General features: G+C 41.1%; 1 protein-coding gene across 2 annotated transcripts in view; it reads left to right on the forward strand.

Annotated features, from left to right (window-relative positions):
• Positions 1–15,809, forward strand: part of KIAA0319 (KIAA0319 ortholog) — a 56,691-nt gene that overhangs the window by 15,068 nt on the left and 25,814 nt on the right. For both annotated transcript variants that reach the window (XM_038129385.1, XM_038129386.1), the window contains exons 3-4: positions 6,011–6,780; positions 14,081–14,267. In XM_038129385.1, coding sequence (XP_037985313.1) covers positions 6,011–6,780; positions 14,081–14,267 — 957 coding nt within the window. The remainder of the gene's footprint in view (positions 1–6,010; positions 6,781–14,080; positions 14,268–15,809) is intronic.

The following is a 15,809-nucleotide window of genomic DNA, read 5'->3' on the forward strand; positions in this document are numbered from 1 at the left end:
TTTCTCACATTTTCTTACTCTTCTCGCCTGCCTGCTGCACTTGTGCCAGACTTTTCACCTCTTTCTAAAACCTTATCACAGAGGAGCTGCCACCATCCCTGTTTGGCTCAACCTTGACCAGTTGGGAGTCAGTCTTGTAACAGGTTTTGTCCTGTCATGGTGCATTTTCTGGTGTCTTCTCACAAAGACATTCTGGCAGTCCATTTCCCCCTGCCCCCAACTACCAAGATGTGCCACATAAACCTAATTGATACAGATATCCATCACTGACTAATGTTCATGCCTCTCAGGAGGCTTGAGCTGAGTGAAGCAATAAGTATGAGTGGGTACTATGCCTCTGTCACTCAAAATCTCATGCATTTTGGGTGATGGATTTCCAAAATCTCTGGATGCAGCTCCTAATTTATCCATATACATATTCCTTAGCATGCTTATAATCTTGTTTCAGTTTTTTGAATCCATTCATTGATGAAAGCAGCATATATTGAAATACTTTTCAATTATTCTGGCCATTAATTAATGTTTTTTTGCTAATGTATCTATTTTTTTTCTCTATGAGAGAGAAGAGACATTGTTTTCCAGCACAGACAAGTGAGTTGACTTTGCAACTTGGAGTCCAGTATCTTGGAAACAATTAAGTCTAGCTCTCATCTTGAGCAGGCATATTTAATTTGGCATTTGAAGCAGACCTTGCAAATACTGCTGTTAAAGTGCATTTCTGCAAATATCATGAATGGCATTCTCATGGCTGACTCTTGTTTTTTCATATTGCATGTGTGTGTGTTGTGTGCTTTGTTTTGAGATTAGCCATTCCAACAAAAATATAAACAGCGATTACCAGGTTATTGCAGTCATAGGTGTTGTGTCATCTAGTCTCCTGTTTTCAAGCCCGCGTAGCCCAGATGTAGATTGTATGACCTCCCAGATTCCTTCATCGCCTTCACCCATGTCCTTTTCTTTACTCTAATAGAAGGTGTTTCTAAATATATTACAAGCCCTCAATTTTCAACACATTTCACTACTTCTGGTCTTGGACATTGAAAAAGATTAATACCCTTTTCTTCCTACATGTCTAACATGTAAAGCCCAGGCCAGGAGTGTTAAGGAACACTTTATGATGTGGGTGTGCCTTTGAAATGACAGTGGAACCATTGCCCTGGGGTCATGGTGCATTCTTTGTTACTTATACTGCCATGCCTACATGTTCTGGTGTCCTGGTTCACACAGGTCTTTCCAGAGATACAAGATGGTGTAGTGCTTGATTACAATCTCTGAGATCATAGTGAGTTATGCCGTGTGCCAGGTTAGTTCACATTGTGCATACCTGCATTGGAAGTGGTTTGGTATTTCCTTGTGGAGGGATGCAGTAGTTGCAGCCGTGCAATAGTTGCAGCTGTGCATCTACCCTTCTTTTTTCTTATACTTTTTTTTCCCTTTCTTTTTAAATAGCACTTAGTTGGTTTATCAGCAGCAAACAGGGATGCTGAAAATTGATGGAATGAAAACAATACTTGGAAAGGATCATCAGACCCACTGAACTAATTATGATGCCTTGACAGATTCTGGACAAAAGAAGTGTGAAGACTGCTGTAATGACCATAAAGGCTTCGCAGATCATTATTTGCAGATGTTTACTAGATGTTTACTGTTGATAGCCTTTGTTGTCGCATATGTATGTGTGTTTAAAGACCTGAGAGACAACCTCAGGGCAGCCTGAAGTAAAAGAATGAAAATGCTTTCAAGGTGTGCAGAGATGTTAGCTGCTGCTAGAGGAACCAATGCAGTGACATTTCAGATGTAGAAATGTTCAGATGGCAGTAATACTGCTTTTCTGGTTTCAAGGACAGTACCTTCTGTAGGGCATTACCAAAGCTGATGGAGTATAAGCCTTTTTCATAATTTATGATATGAAGTGTGCCTTGCAGGGCTTTATAGCTGTGCTGTGGAAATTATCTCTAGCTTGAAAATTGGAATTTTAATTTCTCCTCTTAGATGACTGTAACTAAAATTAAAAACTTACTTTAATTTTGCTTCCAGAAATGTATCAAAATTGTTTCAGTGTGTTATAATGGTAGTAGGACAAAACAAAACTTATTTTTACTGATGTGATGTCTTTCATCTCAAAATTCATCAAATGGGGTAAAAGTTACTTGAATAGATTTAAAAACAGATCAGTAAGCCTAAAAACAGAATAGAACTGGTTTGCTGCTAAAAGAGAGTAGATGGAGCATATGGCAAGAAAACAGGGACAATCCTACTCTTCCTGTAGCAAACTGCTATAGAATCCTCCATGCTCAGGTAGTTCAGAGGCTTTTAGGCTGTGAGAATATTGTGCTATGTGGGCTGTCAGTATTGTGCTGCCAGCAAAAAGGTAATGGGATTCTGGTCAAATGTGAAGTTTCTTGGTGCAAGGTCTGAATCTGAGCTTTTCTCTATTACTGTACATTTCCTCTTGCCACTTCTTTCTGCTTCTTCTTACAGTGCTTGCTGCTAGGGAAAGCAGACAGAGTGGATAGTTCTGCCCTTGCAGGGCTTCCTGCTGGGGTGATGAGCTGTGATGACCTCAGTGTTAGTACATGGTCAGTTTTCTACTGACTGACTAGAGAATCCTTGCCACCAAATCTTTCAAGTGCTCATGGCTGTGTAAGCACGGGGGAGAGAAACTCTTAGGTTTCCATGTCCACTTGAGGAAAGGTCTCCAGCCAGCTGCAACAGGGTGACAGTTCTATGTCAGACATGGAGCTGTGTTCCCCATGGGCTCTTGACATCAATGGAGTCATGCTCCAAGATGTGAAGGAGCAGAAGTGTGAAGCTCAAAGAAAGGTGTGGATGTTCCCTCATTAAAGGAGGGAATCTCTTTAAAATGAAACTGTTTTCCACACTGTGACTCTGTTAGGATTTTGGTAGGGGATATAGGTTGGGTTTTTTTTCTTTTATAGTAACCAACTTGCCTGAATATGTCTCTGGATATGTCAGTGTTGTCCTACTGTAGATGTAACAGGGTGCAGCTAAGAGGAAGGGAAGCATTTTGCTTGCAGAAGTTTTAGGCTGTTGACTCATGTTCCAAAGGGTTTTCAGGGCTTTTAATAAAGGGAATCAGTCTTCCTGCTGGTGACTTGAATGAGTTCTTCTGAAACAGAGGATTGCATGATGCTGGTTTTTGCCATTACTGGTCAGAGTAGAACAGAGGTTTAATTCCTGAGATCAGTCAACTAAAATAAAATAGCTGTGCTATGACCTCACACAGTGGGTAATACTGCAGCAGGTACAAATGTTACTAAGTGAACTTTCATATTGCACACCTTCAGTAAATTTTCTGTAAATGAGAAACCTCACTATCTCTGAGTCCACTGCAGACTGGAGATGAGATGTAAGAGAATATGAAATTAGAGATCAGATCAAGTTCACTCTAAGTAGAAAGTTCACTCTAAGTAGATCATAAATATTTTTCATGTGGACACACCCAGTGTGAGACGAAAATAGCTTGATAAATTCATCCTTTCTTGCACACCTACTGCTACAATTCAATTCAAGTGTAACGCTAGATAAAGCAAGAGATGAAACTTCCATTACTTTGAGATTTTTTTTCTCTTCCTTGTTGGGATGAAACCAAGGCCATCTGACATGTGTGGAAGCAGATAGCCAAGGCTTGTGGCTAGGTTGCGTACCTGGGAGATCTAGGTTCAAAGTCATGTATCATCTTAGGAATGTGCTGGACTTGTTTCTCTTTATGGCTAAAGAATCACCATGAATTTTGAGGGATGTTGACTCTGCAGTGTGATAACTGATGTGTCAAACTGAAAGTGGTGGAGTGAGATTTGAAGGTGATTGAGGACTTGAAGTCTGGCCTCAGGTTAGAGCTGTGGAGTGTCCCAGTTGTGTAGGCCTGTCTCTAAAGCAAGAACTATTGGTCATTCTGTTCTGAACAAATAAGTAGTGAAACCTTCAGTTTTATTTTTTTTAACACACTCTTCACTTTCGTTTTCAGGAATAAGTTAAAGAAGGGGGGTGATGAAAACAGCCATCAAAAAAGCTTTTTGGCCCACATTAATAGTGCTGTTCATAAAGTATTCATTGTAATGATTTGTTACTGACTTGATATTACACGTTTGCACAGAGTCATGTTTCTGTTTTCCCTTTTTAAAGGCCTGTTTTTCATCTCTCTACTGATTTATGGGATTAACTAAATGCATTTGAGTTACAAAAAGACAGAATGGTTGAATGGGATGCCTGACTCTTATACTTCATTTTAACCCACAGTTTTTCTGGCTCCCCTGTTCTAAGTTGTGCAGACAACTTAAACAAAAGACTTGTGATGACAATTCCGAGTCTCTTCCACTGCTTTATGTTCTTGGAGGTAAAAGGGAATGTAGAGGAAATGTTTATATGCAGCGTAACAGAAAAAAAATGCAGGATAGGTTGTTTTAAGTGCATGTTTCCCTGGATAGATTTTTTTTCACTGAAAGTGTAAAGCGGAACAGTTGACAGCATCCTAACTGTGTGAAGGAGCAGCTGCAGTCAGAAAAATGGTACTTGAAGCTCTTTATCCTTTTTGTCAGCTTCCTATTCAGCTGTACTTATTTGCGTATCATCAATCTTCTTTAAAATTTGTTTCATTTCATGTTTTTCCTTACCCCACACAGCCAGCTCTGCAAAACCATCATCCCATCTTGCCCACTCTATCCCTCAGTATATGGTGCAGGTTTTTTTGTTTGATTGATTTGGGGCTTTTTTTTTTGCATTGAACTAACCTACTTTGCAAGCTTTATGTTCTTCCCAGGCAGTTTGATTCTGCACATATATTTTGATAGCTATATTCTGACCATGTATTGTGAAGGAGTGTGCTGCAGTTCAGCCCAGATGAGGTGGGTGGTAACTGTAATGTGGTGCTGGACATGTGTTAGAGAATCTCTGCATCTTGTATTCAGACCTAATCCCTATTGCCAACCTATTCCTACTGCTTGATTTCATTTTTCCTATTATGACTAATGAGGTACAAAGCAAGTGAAGTCAGCTTTGTCTTCTATTCCTGTGTTGGCTCCACAGTGGGGGCATGTTTGTTTTCATTCATTGAGACAGCAAGTCCAGTTGAAAACCAAAGAGAGTAATTTTCTGGTTTTACTCAACTTTCTTGAAACACTATCAGATTTTAGAGAGAAGAATTATGAAGAGCAGTTATAAGCACGGGAAAAACACCTAGAAAAGATGTTAAAAACTGACTGGAATATATAATATGTTGATAGATGCTCTTTTTGACCATTTCACACTCAGTCTGTAATGTGCCATGAAAATAATTCTAATGTCATGTTAAAAAATTTCAGCTTTACTGGAAATGAAGGAAAGAGCTCCATACTGGAGCAAGCTCTTGGATTTTCACATGAACTTGTGGTTAAAGCAGCAAAAGTTTGAGAAATTGATCCAGGTTTTATATTAAGACCAGTAAGTATGTTGGAGTGAGGAACTCTTCATGACATTCAGATGAGATGGCAAATCTTTCTCCTATTTAGAATTTTGCTCCCTTCTCCCTCAAGTGAAACAATGACATGCTACAGCATCTTATTTGAGTTTTGTTTTAAAACATGTTTCTAAAGATCCCAGTAGGAAGATGCTGCAGAAGTAATGGAGGTACCACATGGTTTTGGGGTTTTTTTGTTTGGTTTGGGGGGTGGGGTTTTTTTTGTTTGTTTTGTTTTGTTTTTATTCTCTGCTCTTTTCTTGTTTTTAAGTGTTGGCAACTTGCTTTCATCTCTACGTATTTGAATTTGTAGCACAGGAGTAAAAGGTACTTCTACATAATATGTCAAGGTCCTACACTGGAAAATCCTCCAAAGTAAAAATATTGCTGCAAAGGGACATGCTTAAAAAAGGTAGTGGTGATATTAGTGAAAGGAAATTAGCTTTTTTAAACAGGATACCACGTGTCTCTATCCTGAAAGCTATTTATGGTCACAGTAAACTGTATTATGAATTGGATGTAGTGCTGTGCCTTATGTTGGTGGTGTTGTTGCAGGTTCCAGTTGTGAGCAGTGCAGAGAAGGAGCCACATACTCAGGTGCAGTAATATCTCCCAACTTAGAAACCACTAAAATCATGCGAGTTCCTCACGCTTTGTCAGTGTCCGACTGCATTGCAGCGTGTTGTGATCTCTCTGGTTGTGACTTGTCCTGGATGTTTGAACGACGCTGTTACATCGTGAACTGCCAACACAAAGACAATTGTGAACCTAAAAAAATTGAAACTGTCAAGTCCTACCTTACCTTTGTGCTGAGGCCTTCTCAGAGGCCAGCCTCACTGCTAGGGTTTGGGCAAGTGATCCCAAGTATGGTCCACTCTGTGGGACTCCAGAATGAGCCATCAGAGGAAGTGAGTAGCCTGAAGAAGCTGTCTCTGCTTGGCAAAGATCCCAGCCTTGAGGAGATACCTGAATACATTGATGATTATAAAGAGTTGGAGCAGGACCCCTTTCAGGTGGGCATCAAACACGAGCAGAAGGACAGTATGGATTATGCTGACTGGGGCCTGATAGTGGCAGGTGAAAATGGCCTCAACGCTTCCACGGGTGATGATGGAGATAACCAGGAAGATTTTGCTGAAAAGAAAGGGGAAGCTGGGAAGGTGGAAAGCCTTCTGAATAAAAACAGCTCTGAACTAACTTCCATCAATGAACACTCCACAGAGAGGTCGTCCCTTCTGGAGATTACACCACTCCCTGGGAAGACATTTGAAAGGGAAGCAGCTGTTCCACTCCTTGCACAACCTGAGGATGCTTTGCAAAAAGAGGTATGTTTGCCCCTAAGAAAGCAGGCAGAATATGATGAGGCTATTTTGCAATTATTTTAGTTTTCAAATCTTTGAAAATCTTAGGTTATTGCTTTATAATATTAAAACTCTCAAGTGACTTACAGTCGTGTTACCATGTAGAAGAGGCTGAAGGGGATAGGATTGTCTTAAGTGGCAGGTGAACCACTAAAGGACATTTTTTTTTTCATCAGATGATAAGGAGTAAAGTTCCCTTTAGGGCACTGTGAGGTTTCCTTGAAAGTGTACAAATGAGTGAACCTGGACATGGTGTAATAGTGTTGCAGTGGTCTTTACTTCTGACCCCTGATGACTAACTGGAAGAAGTTAGCAGAACAGTACTAGTAGACCCTCTGGTATCCAAAGGCCAGGGGAACATAAGCTCCTCCATCAATAAAATTAGGCCTGTTCATGGGTTTCATGCTACTAATCCACAGTGGTGTTACAGGTGTAAGTGCTGAGTTAATTTTTATAATGCTTTTAAAACATGAGAGGGGCATGGAACTTAAGGAGGGATGATAGCGGTTTTAGACCATGATGTGCAGCAGGATAAAGTGGATAAAGTGTTTCTGTTCTCAGAATCCTTGAGTCTGATAATTAGAAAAATAAGTTAACTACCTAAAATCCAATACGTAAGTCAGTATAAGTAAGGTGCACCTGTTCTCTATTTATGCCAACTGGTTTGATCAGTTGAGAGTAAAAGGGCCTTGAGTTCTTAAGAACAGGGTGGGTTCAGCTGGAAAGTTTAAACAGGCTGTAAATTCAGCATTCCATGGGTTTGACTCCCTTACCAGAGGAAAGAGGAAATTGATCAGTTTTAGCTGACTTGCTCTAAATACCACAAGATTTTGTAGCTAGCAAGTATCTCTTGCTGTAAAAATGGTAATTTATTGTTACTGTAGGGAAGTAAAATGCAAGCAAATAAGAAAGTTGCATGAAGTCTGTGACAACTGCAGTGCTGGGAGGGGATGATGTGTGTGTGGAGAGCAGCAAGTCATAAGAAACAGATAAAGACTTCAGGTAACTGGAAGGAACCTCCTATTAACAGCCCTGGTCCTCATGGTGGATTTAAGACTCCCCAATACCTACTGGGAGGGTAAGAGAGCAGGGAAAAAACTGTGCAATAAGTTTCTGAAGGTTGTTGATAACTTCAAGAAGGTTATTGCTTTGAGTTGCTTCCAAGAGTTGAGAAGGCGAGACTCTGCTGGACCTCACCCTTGCAGGAAACAAAGGATTGATTAGGGATGCAGGCATGAGGTAGAAGCTCCTTAGAGAGGCAGAAATAAGTGAGGAAGCAGGGTCACAACCGTGAGCTGCAGTAGAGCAGTCTTTGGCCTGTTGGGGGATCTGTTTGGAAGAATTGCAAGGGAGATTGCCCTGGAGTTAACTGGGGGCCATGACAGCAGGCTGCTTTTTGAGGACCATCTCCTGTAGAGTCAAGGTAGCCTGTGACTTTTATGACTGACTAAGTTGGTCTGGAGTGTATTGGCACAAGTGAGAAGAGACTAGAACTTGTCTTCATGTGTATGGAAGAACACTTGACAACAGAAGGAGTGCTGTGGCAAGCTGAAAATTAGATACTGCTTCTGCAAGCAGAATTGATGATGGGAGACTTCTTTTTAAAACTTCCTACCATGCACACTTCAAAATTAGCATAATAAAGATTGGGGTTTAGGTGAGAAGAGTAGATATTGATTATTTTTTTCTTAGTATGTTATCTTATCTCTGTATGTTATCTTTTCTCTTAGCAAAAAGTATGTATATGTGTACATATGAAGAGTATGATACCAAAGGAGACTGTCACTGCTAATAAAATTTAGAGTGACATTCTTTCATGACATTCTTTTATTCTTTCATTTAGAGTGACATGTCGTGTAGGTAGTTCTAACAGAGGGCAATAGCTGAGCTAAAATAAAAGACATCTGACCACAGCTATACTAAATTCATGTCCCATATTTCCTTCCATCTGCAAGGGGAAGCTTGCAAGTATCTTTTAGTTGCTGCCTGTGTAGTTTGATGGAAATCAAGCCTCACCAAGAATCTGCAGTTGCTCTGTGCTCCACCATACTTTGCACTTTAGGTGTGCAGTAAGACTTGAAACTTGTTTCCATTGCATTTTGCTGTCTAATGGAAGCTACTTGTTAGCCAATTGTCAGGATCCCTGCTGACTGAACTGCTTATGCCTTGTGCCTTAGAGGAGTCATAAAATTTCGAGTTCACCTAAACTATGTGTCAGAGCTGAGCAAGTTTGTTCCCTGTCTCTAAGGCATCATGTGAATACTATTTTTTGAAAGTTGAGATTTCACATCCTGCAGCAGTGATAAATATATATGGCCAAGCCTACTTTGTAGATCTCTACTTTGATTTTCCCACCCCAGCCAGAATACAAAGATTTTGCTTTATGTTTTTACACTGACTGTAGATGGGAGTTTATTAGAAAGTGAAATGGAGAGAAACCTACTTCTCACTGGGACACATAGTCATTTTTCTGTGATCTTTATATTATGCTAACATTATGCTAGCACAGCCACTGAAATTCCAATAAAAAGGCTGAGGAATGAGATTGCTGCTTTCTGTGTAGAAGGGATGAAATGCCAAACCTGGGTCAGTCTTTTGCCACAGCTGATAGTGATGCTGAAGAACTGGTAAGACAAGTGTAGTTAGAAGGTTGTTGGGATGTGCTCTGTCAGCAGAGCTGTAGAAAGCATATTAATGGGATAACATCAAAAGCTGTTCATGACATGTATTGAGAAATGGCTCTAAAGGCTCTCTATTAATGTAAAGAAGGAATCTGGGGAAGCAGAAGGCTTTCAGAAACTGCCAAAGTCTAAGTGACCTTTGTTTCCTAGGTGGGAATTGCTTTGAATTTAGACACATGTGGAGAAATGGAGATGATGAGCAGTTTTAGCAAATAGTTTTCCCTGACCTTCCCTAGAATCAGCTTCAGTGCAGACACATCTCCTCTCCCCTTCCTAGTCTCCACTCCTGTTCCTTTCACTGCAGATTATGCTTGGTCACTTTGGTGAGGAAACAGGTGGCACAAGAGGTTGGGGTCAGTGCATGGCAGTATCCTTTCTGCCACTTGTCATTTCTTTCTCTTTCCTGCAACTGTTCCTTCCTTTTTGTTTCATCTGCACTGGTGTGGGCTTCTCTGTGGGCCTCATTTCCCTGGGAGGTGGCATGGAGTGTATGTTTCCACGAGGGTGTCTCCAGCCCTCTGCACAATAATGTTTGCTTCCAGATGTTTCCTGTTGTGCCTCCCCCTCCATCCTCCTGTGTCCCCTGCCCACAGTGGCTATTGCCCTTTTTTTGACTAGGTTTGAGAGGTTACGGTGTTGGTGCATGGCAGCTTGATGCCATCTACTGCCAAACTGACTGGGACCACCAGGATGGCCCCTGCAGCTGTTCCTCTGTCACCTAAGTCCTGCCAAGTATGCCCAACACAAATTTTCAGCTTGGCTTCAGGTTTTTCTGGTTGGGAGTTTTACTTGTGAGTCTAGTGAAATAGAAGCTGCCTGTGGTGATAAGATTTCCTTCTTATGTGTCTCTTTCTCCAGCAAGCAAATATTTTCATCAAATCTCATATGGATTGTTTAGCACATATTTGTGTTTCCTTCTGAAAAGAGTTGGTTTTTGAAAACCAAATTTTGTTATGAAGAAAATCTTAAAATTTTACCTTTGAAGAAAAATGCCGAGAGGTTTCCAAATAGTTTTTCCATTGGTATATAATCCAAACAACCTCTCAAACTGTGGTGGTTTTGTATAGGTTATGAAAATATGAAGGTCTTAAACTCATGCTTGCTACTAAGTTTAATGAATTGCCCTGTTTATTGCACATTATACAATGTTTTCCTATCATCCTCTCAGTTCTGCCACAGCAATTCTATATCTCTGTTCCTAAATCTGTGCTGATGCACTCCCTTCTGCAGCTTCCAGACAAAGCTGTTTTGACAAGCCAGACAGAGCAAGGTGGCAAAAATGTGATTCCCTGATTCCCTCCCTTCACAGTAGTCAGCAGGATGTGGTGTCAGGTGCTGTGTACTTTGAGCAAGGACCTGCACAGAGATTTTAAAATGAGAAACCAACCAAACACAGAACTCTGGAATCTGTGCCCTTGGAGCATCCTTGTCATAAATGCAGTCAAATACAGGGAATTTCTGTATGTGATTTGGGAGCGAGAATATGGGGTTTGTCACTTAAACGAGTCACCTGACTGTTTGGTTTACATCAGAGTACAGAGGGATCTTACAGACTGTCAGTCTCTGACAGCTCAATAGCATGAGTACATTCAGAAATCTGTACAGAGTATGTGCTGCCCAGCTGCCCAGATCAGAAATCTGCAGTGCTGCCCATCCTTTAAGAGAGATATCTGCAAAGAATTAATTTTCTTTTTAAAATTTCTACTGAAAATTTCTTTTTAAAATTTCCAGTTAATTTCCATCTGATCTGCTAAGCCAAGTAAGGTTTTTAAGGTCTTAGCCAGAGTCTAGCTGTTGCTATGTTGATGCTGCAATGTTCCAAACATTTACTCAATAGATAAGGCCTGACTTAATTCTTGTGCTTATTGTATTTGCAGGGATAATGGTGCAGTCAAAATGCATAAATCTCTACCTAAGAAGTCTTAAGATGGCTGACAGACTCTATGTGATGGTGAGCCTTTTAGTGTCCGATTGGCTTGCCTTCAGAATTCATATTTAAGACTTAGAATGCAGCTGAATAACATAGATGTTCGTCTCTTGTTTTGGCTTTGTTTTCAGTTTTGTTGTCTGCAGAAGCTGAACAGTTCTGTTTGGTTAAAAATACATTGACTTGATCCATAGAGGATGTATAAAACCCCTGAAAGATGTTTTGATATTTAGATTTACCTTTCTTTCTATTTTGAAGTCTGTACTTCATGTTATATGATTGTTCTTGTTTTCTGTTGGAATTCTCAAGAGATTTGCACTCAAGTCAAACCCAGGGAACTGGAGGATGTGGGCCCTCACCATTGGTGTGTTTGTATCAAGCAATAGTGGCTGTAAAAAAGGGTAAAAGCAAACAGCCCACAAAGTCCCTACCAGCAGAACTGCCTATCGGACTCACTCCCGGAAAGAATTCTTTTCTTTCCTTTAACTTTCACTTCCCAAGCTGCAATTTAGGTTAATCTTGCTCTCCACATCTGTTCCAGCAAATCTCTCAGTAACAGTTTCTGTCTGAGAGCTTAATTTCTGATATTGTCCCTGCCCCAGTTGACTGCTGCCTGCTAACATTTTTAGTTTGCCTTTTTGGCTGTGACACCACTTCAGACGTGACAGTGCCACAGGGCACCTTTTTTGACTGCAGTGTCTTGCCTAGGCTTGCTGACTGAAGTGATGTTTGGTGCCACTGCAGAAGAGGCACCCTGGAAAGGTACGTTTGAGCTGACTTTGTCTCCATCTGTCCTACAAAGCCATGATGGCTGCTTTTCAGCTGCTAGATTGGCAAAGGATGAGGAGAGGAGAGGAGCCAGAGGAAGCTCAGGAAAGTAAACTTCCCTCAAATTCAGAACGCAAAAACCCACTGTGGTTTGCCCAAGTGTGGGAAGAAAATCTTTTATAAAGATGAGGGGTGGAATGAGTATGTAAAGGAGACCTATCTGGAGGAAAGACCTTTTGTCAAGATACAAAACAGGATGGGCTTTAGGTTCTCCCTATACATGATTCTGTCAAAGGTGAGATTCCTGAAGGCACTACTTTAGGAGAGCTGCAGTCCCTGATCCTGCTCTCAGTGTCCAGCTGCTCAGAGTACTGTTTGCATATGGAGCAGAGCCATGTGACCACAAAGGAGCTTGTCTTGCCTCTGTTATGGACTCACCCAAAAGTGCAGCTCTTGGTGCTGTCCTCAGCATCCTCAAGGGTGAGGAGCCGCAATCCCTGACACTGCATAGGGATTTATTCTCTGTGTCCATTGTTGAAGGTTGAGAAGGAGTTGCAAATGACTTCTGTGCTCTGTTTTCTTGTAGGCTGGGAAGGAGCAGTTCCTGGCATTGTTTTCACATTCCCAGCTGCACAAGGACCTTTTTCTCCTGTCCAGGAGGCAGGCAGGGCTGCTCTTATTTCCTAGGGAGGCAAACTGCAAAGGGAAAGTAGAGTGCCTGGAATGCAAAAAGTAGAGAGTTGGGACTGTTCAGCCTTGAGCAGAGAGGGTTCAGGGGATTTTACAGATGTGTATAAATAACTCTAATGGGTGTGAAGAAGATGGAGCCAGGCTCTTCTCAGTGATGTTCTGTGGCAGGACAAGATACAATGGACACAAAATGAAATACAGGGAATTTTATTTAAACACTAAACCCCCTTTTTTTTTTTTTTTTTTTTTTTCTGTGAGGGTGCTGAAACATTGGAGGTTTTCCAGAGAGGTGGATTCTCTGTCCTTGGAGATACTCATAGCCTGACTGAATTTGGCCCTGAACAGTGCTGTACCTGACCCTGCTTTGGGGGCAGGGGCTGAACTGGGCTACCTCCAGGGACCCTAGCTGTTTGTGATGTTAGTATACAGTTTGCCAACCTTCATTAATCCTATTCTTCAGTTAATAGACAATGTACAAATAGTAGTATTTTGCTGTACCTTCATATGCCAAACACAGTAGCCATAATTAGAAAAATGCTTTTCCCATATCATTGAATCAGAAATAAGTCTTAAGAGTATTAATGAAAACCTGCTGGCCCATTGAGGGTAATGTGTGGTTGAAAGGCAAGATTAACCCAGTGCTGAGTTATTCTTGCCACACTTGCCATGTCCTTTGCGACAGTTCTGGTTTACTAACAAGGTGAGGCAGCGCTGCTTGATGCCTGAAGTAGAGACACATAGGGTGTTTTATTACTGTTGAGGAGATAAAAAGGCATGAGCAACTTGTGTATTGAGCAGATGTTGTAAGAAGCAAGGGCTCTGTTACGTTTGTGTACAGCACAAAGACAATAATACCACCTAGGCATTCTGACATTGGCTTTTAAAGGTTTATGACTGTATTTAGACCTGTCATACTGATTTTTTTTAATATTTTGGTAACTGGTAGCATTACTTGTATTCCAGGTTACCACATGACTGTTCTATGTCTGAAACTTGGAAAATTATTAGCAGTTGTTACAAAGCCTGGTTGGAAAAAAACCCAGTCCTTGTTCAACGAGTATTCTGTACGTGCATAAAATCTCCTAGTAACATAAATCACTAGGGTCATCCTACATGCTATTTAAAAAACAGCATACCTCTAAATCAAGAAATGTGAAAAATGTCTCACAACTCTTTCCCTATAATTCCTTTTTTTCAGGCTGCTGCTACACCTTTCTCTTCTTCAGATAAACCAGATTTCTCCCCAGGCGTATCAGAGAAAACCCAGACTCCCACAGTAGCCCCAGAGAATACCACTGAAGGTGGGATCATGCTGCTTCCCACTAGTGCTGCACCATCTGAGCCCATGCAGCTGTTCACACCACCTGCTACTGCTGCTAAAGCAGGTAATGTTTCAACAGAGCTGATGATCTGAGGGGCTGAGGGGTACCTGCAGGTTGGACAGAGGGTGGAGATGACTTTTTTACTATCAGGTTTCCAACCTGTTGTTAGTAAGAGCTCATTCTTTATCCAAATGTCACATAATCCCACTTTAAACCTGTAGACCTACAGTAACACTGCAAACCCCAGACCCTGTAGTCACTTAATTCTGAGGCAAACTCTGACCAAGTCCACCATTAGTGGAAATGACAGCTCAAGGAAATAAAGTAAAAAGCAGAGATTAAGACCTGTTTTAAATGTTTTATGGTTTTTTGGGTTTTGGTTTTTTGTTTTTTGTTTGGTTTTTTTTTGGTTTTTTGGTTGTTTTTTTTTTACTTTGTAAGCAATACCTGAAGCTTTCTGGGGTTTCAGAACAGTCTCTTGTAGCCATATTGTTGTTTTTGGTGTGACTCTTCAGAGCACTGCTCCCTCTCAGATACTCTGCAGTAGAAGCCTATCCATAGTTGCCAGATACCATGCAGCAACATAGGTGAGACCTGAGGAACCTCAGCCCTTAACAGTGGAGAACATGGCCTCCAAATCCTGGGAAAACAAAATTTTGCTCTAATTTCAAAGCTGTTGGAAAGCTTATCACACTTACAGTTGCAGAACAATCGGTTTTATTTTGAAAAGGACTTCTAACTACCATGTCCTCTGTAGTTGTGTTAAATTCTGTGTGTATGTTCATGTATCTCCTTTCTCCTGCTGAATTTCCTGCCTCCCTGTGCACGTTGACAAAGGGTTAGAAGGACCACAAGAAGCAGAGAAGCACAGATGTGTGTTTTTCTGCACTCCTAGTGTACTGAGGGATGTGGAGAGCTAAGCCCTTTGCTTCTTGGTAGAGAAAGTGTGGTTTGGGACATTTTTGACACCCTCTACCAAAATGCAACCTGCCAGCCAGGATAGCAATAGAAGGTAAGAGGAAGAGCTAAGCTACAAGAGATTCCTCTCCAAGACAATGAATCATCATTACCATTGACTGTTGGCTAGGCAGCTCTTCCCCTCCTCCTCCTGTGAAGGAGGAGATTGAAGAGGGCCCAGAAAGGACTTTGGAAGAAGAAGCTGAAGGGAAGGTTGTGATGAATCTCACAGTAGGTATTGCTTTGTACAAGGATTGCCTAAAGTTTGTGTGTTCTCAGCCAGACTGTCTAGAAAGTCTCAGTGACAGTCCTTCCTTCTCTCTTGGCCATCACCCTCTTCTAGCCATTTTATTATCATCGCATGTAAAGGTCCAAGTGCAAACCTTCGCTCCACAGGTGTCTAGGGCAACTTCCATGATCAATTGTGAAGCCTTGGGTGAATTTAAGTAGCAGTGACAGAAAGTGTCAGTGCCTTCATTTCATCATTTTTAGACCCATCAGCTGCCACTACTGAGTAGCTTCTTTGGCATCTCTTCTGAGTTTGTAAGTTGGACATTTGGACACTAGTGAATGCTGCCTTTGGAGAAGTTTTGTTCTGTGGTTTCCCAATATTAAAAGGAAGATATTTGAAACATTTGAAATACAAGA

This window comes from Motacilla alba, chromosome 2 (genome assembly GCF_015832195.1).
Source record: "Motacilla alba alba isolate MOTALB_02 chromosome 2, Motacilla_alba_V1.0_pri, whole genome shotgun sequence".
Lineage (NCBI taxonomy): Eukaryota > Metazoa > Chordata > Aves > Passeriformes > Motacillidae > Motacilla > Motacilla alba.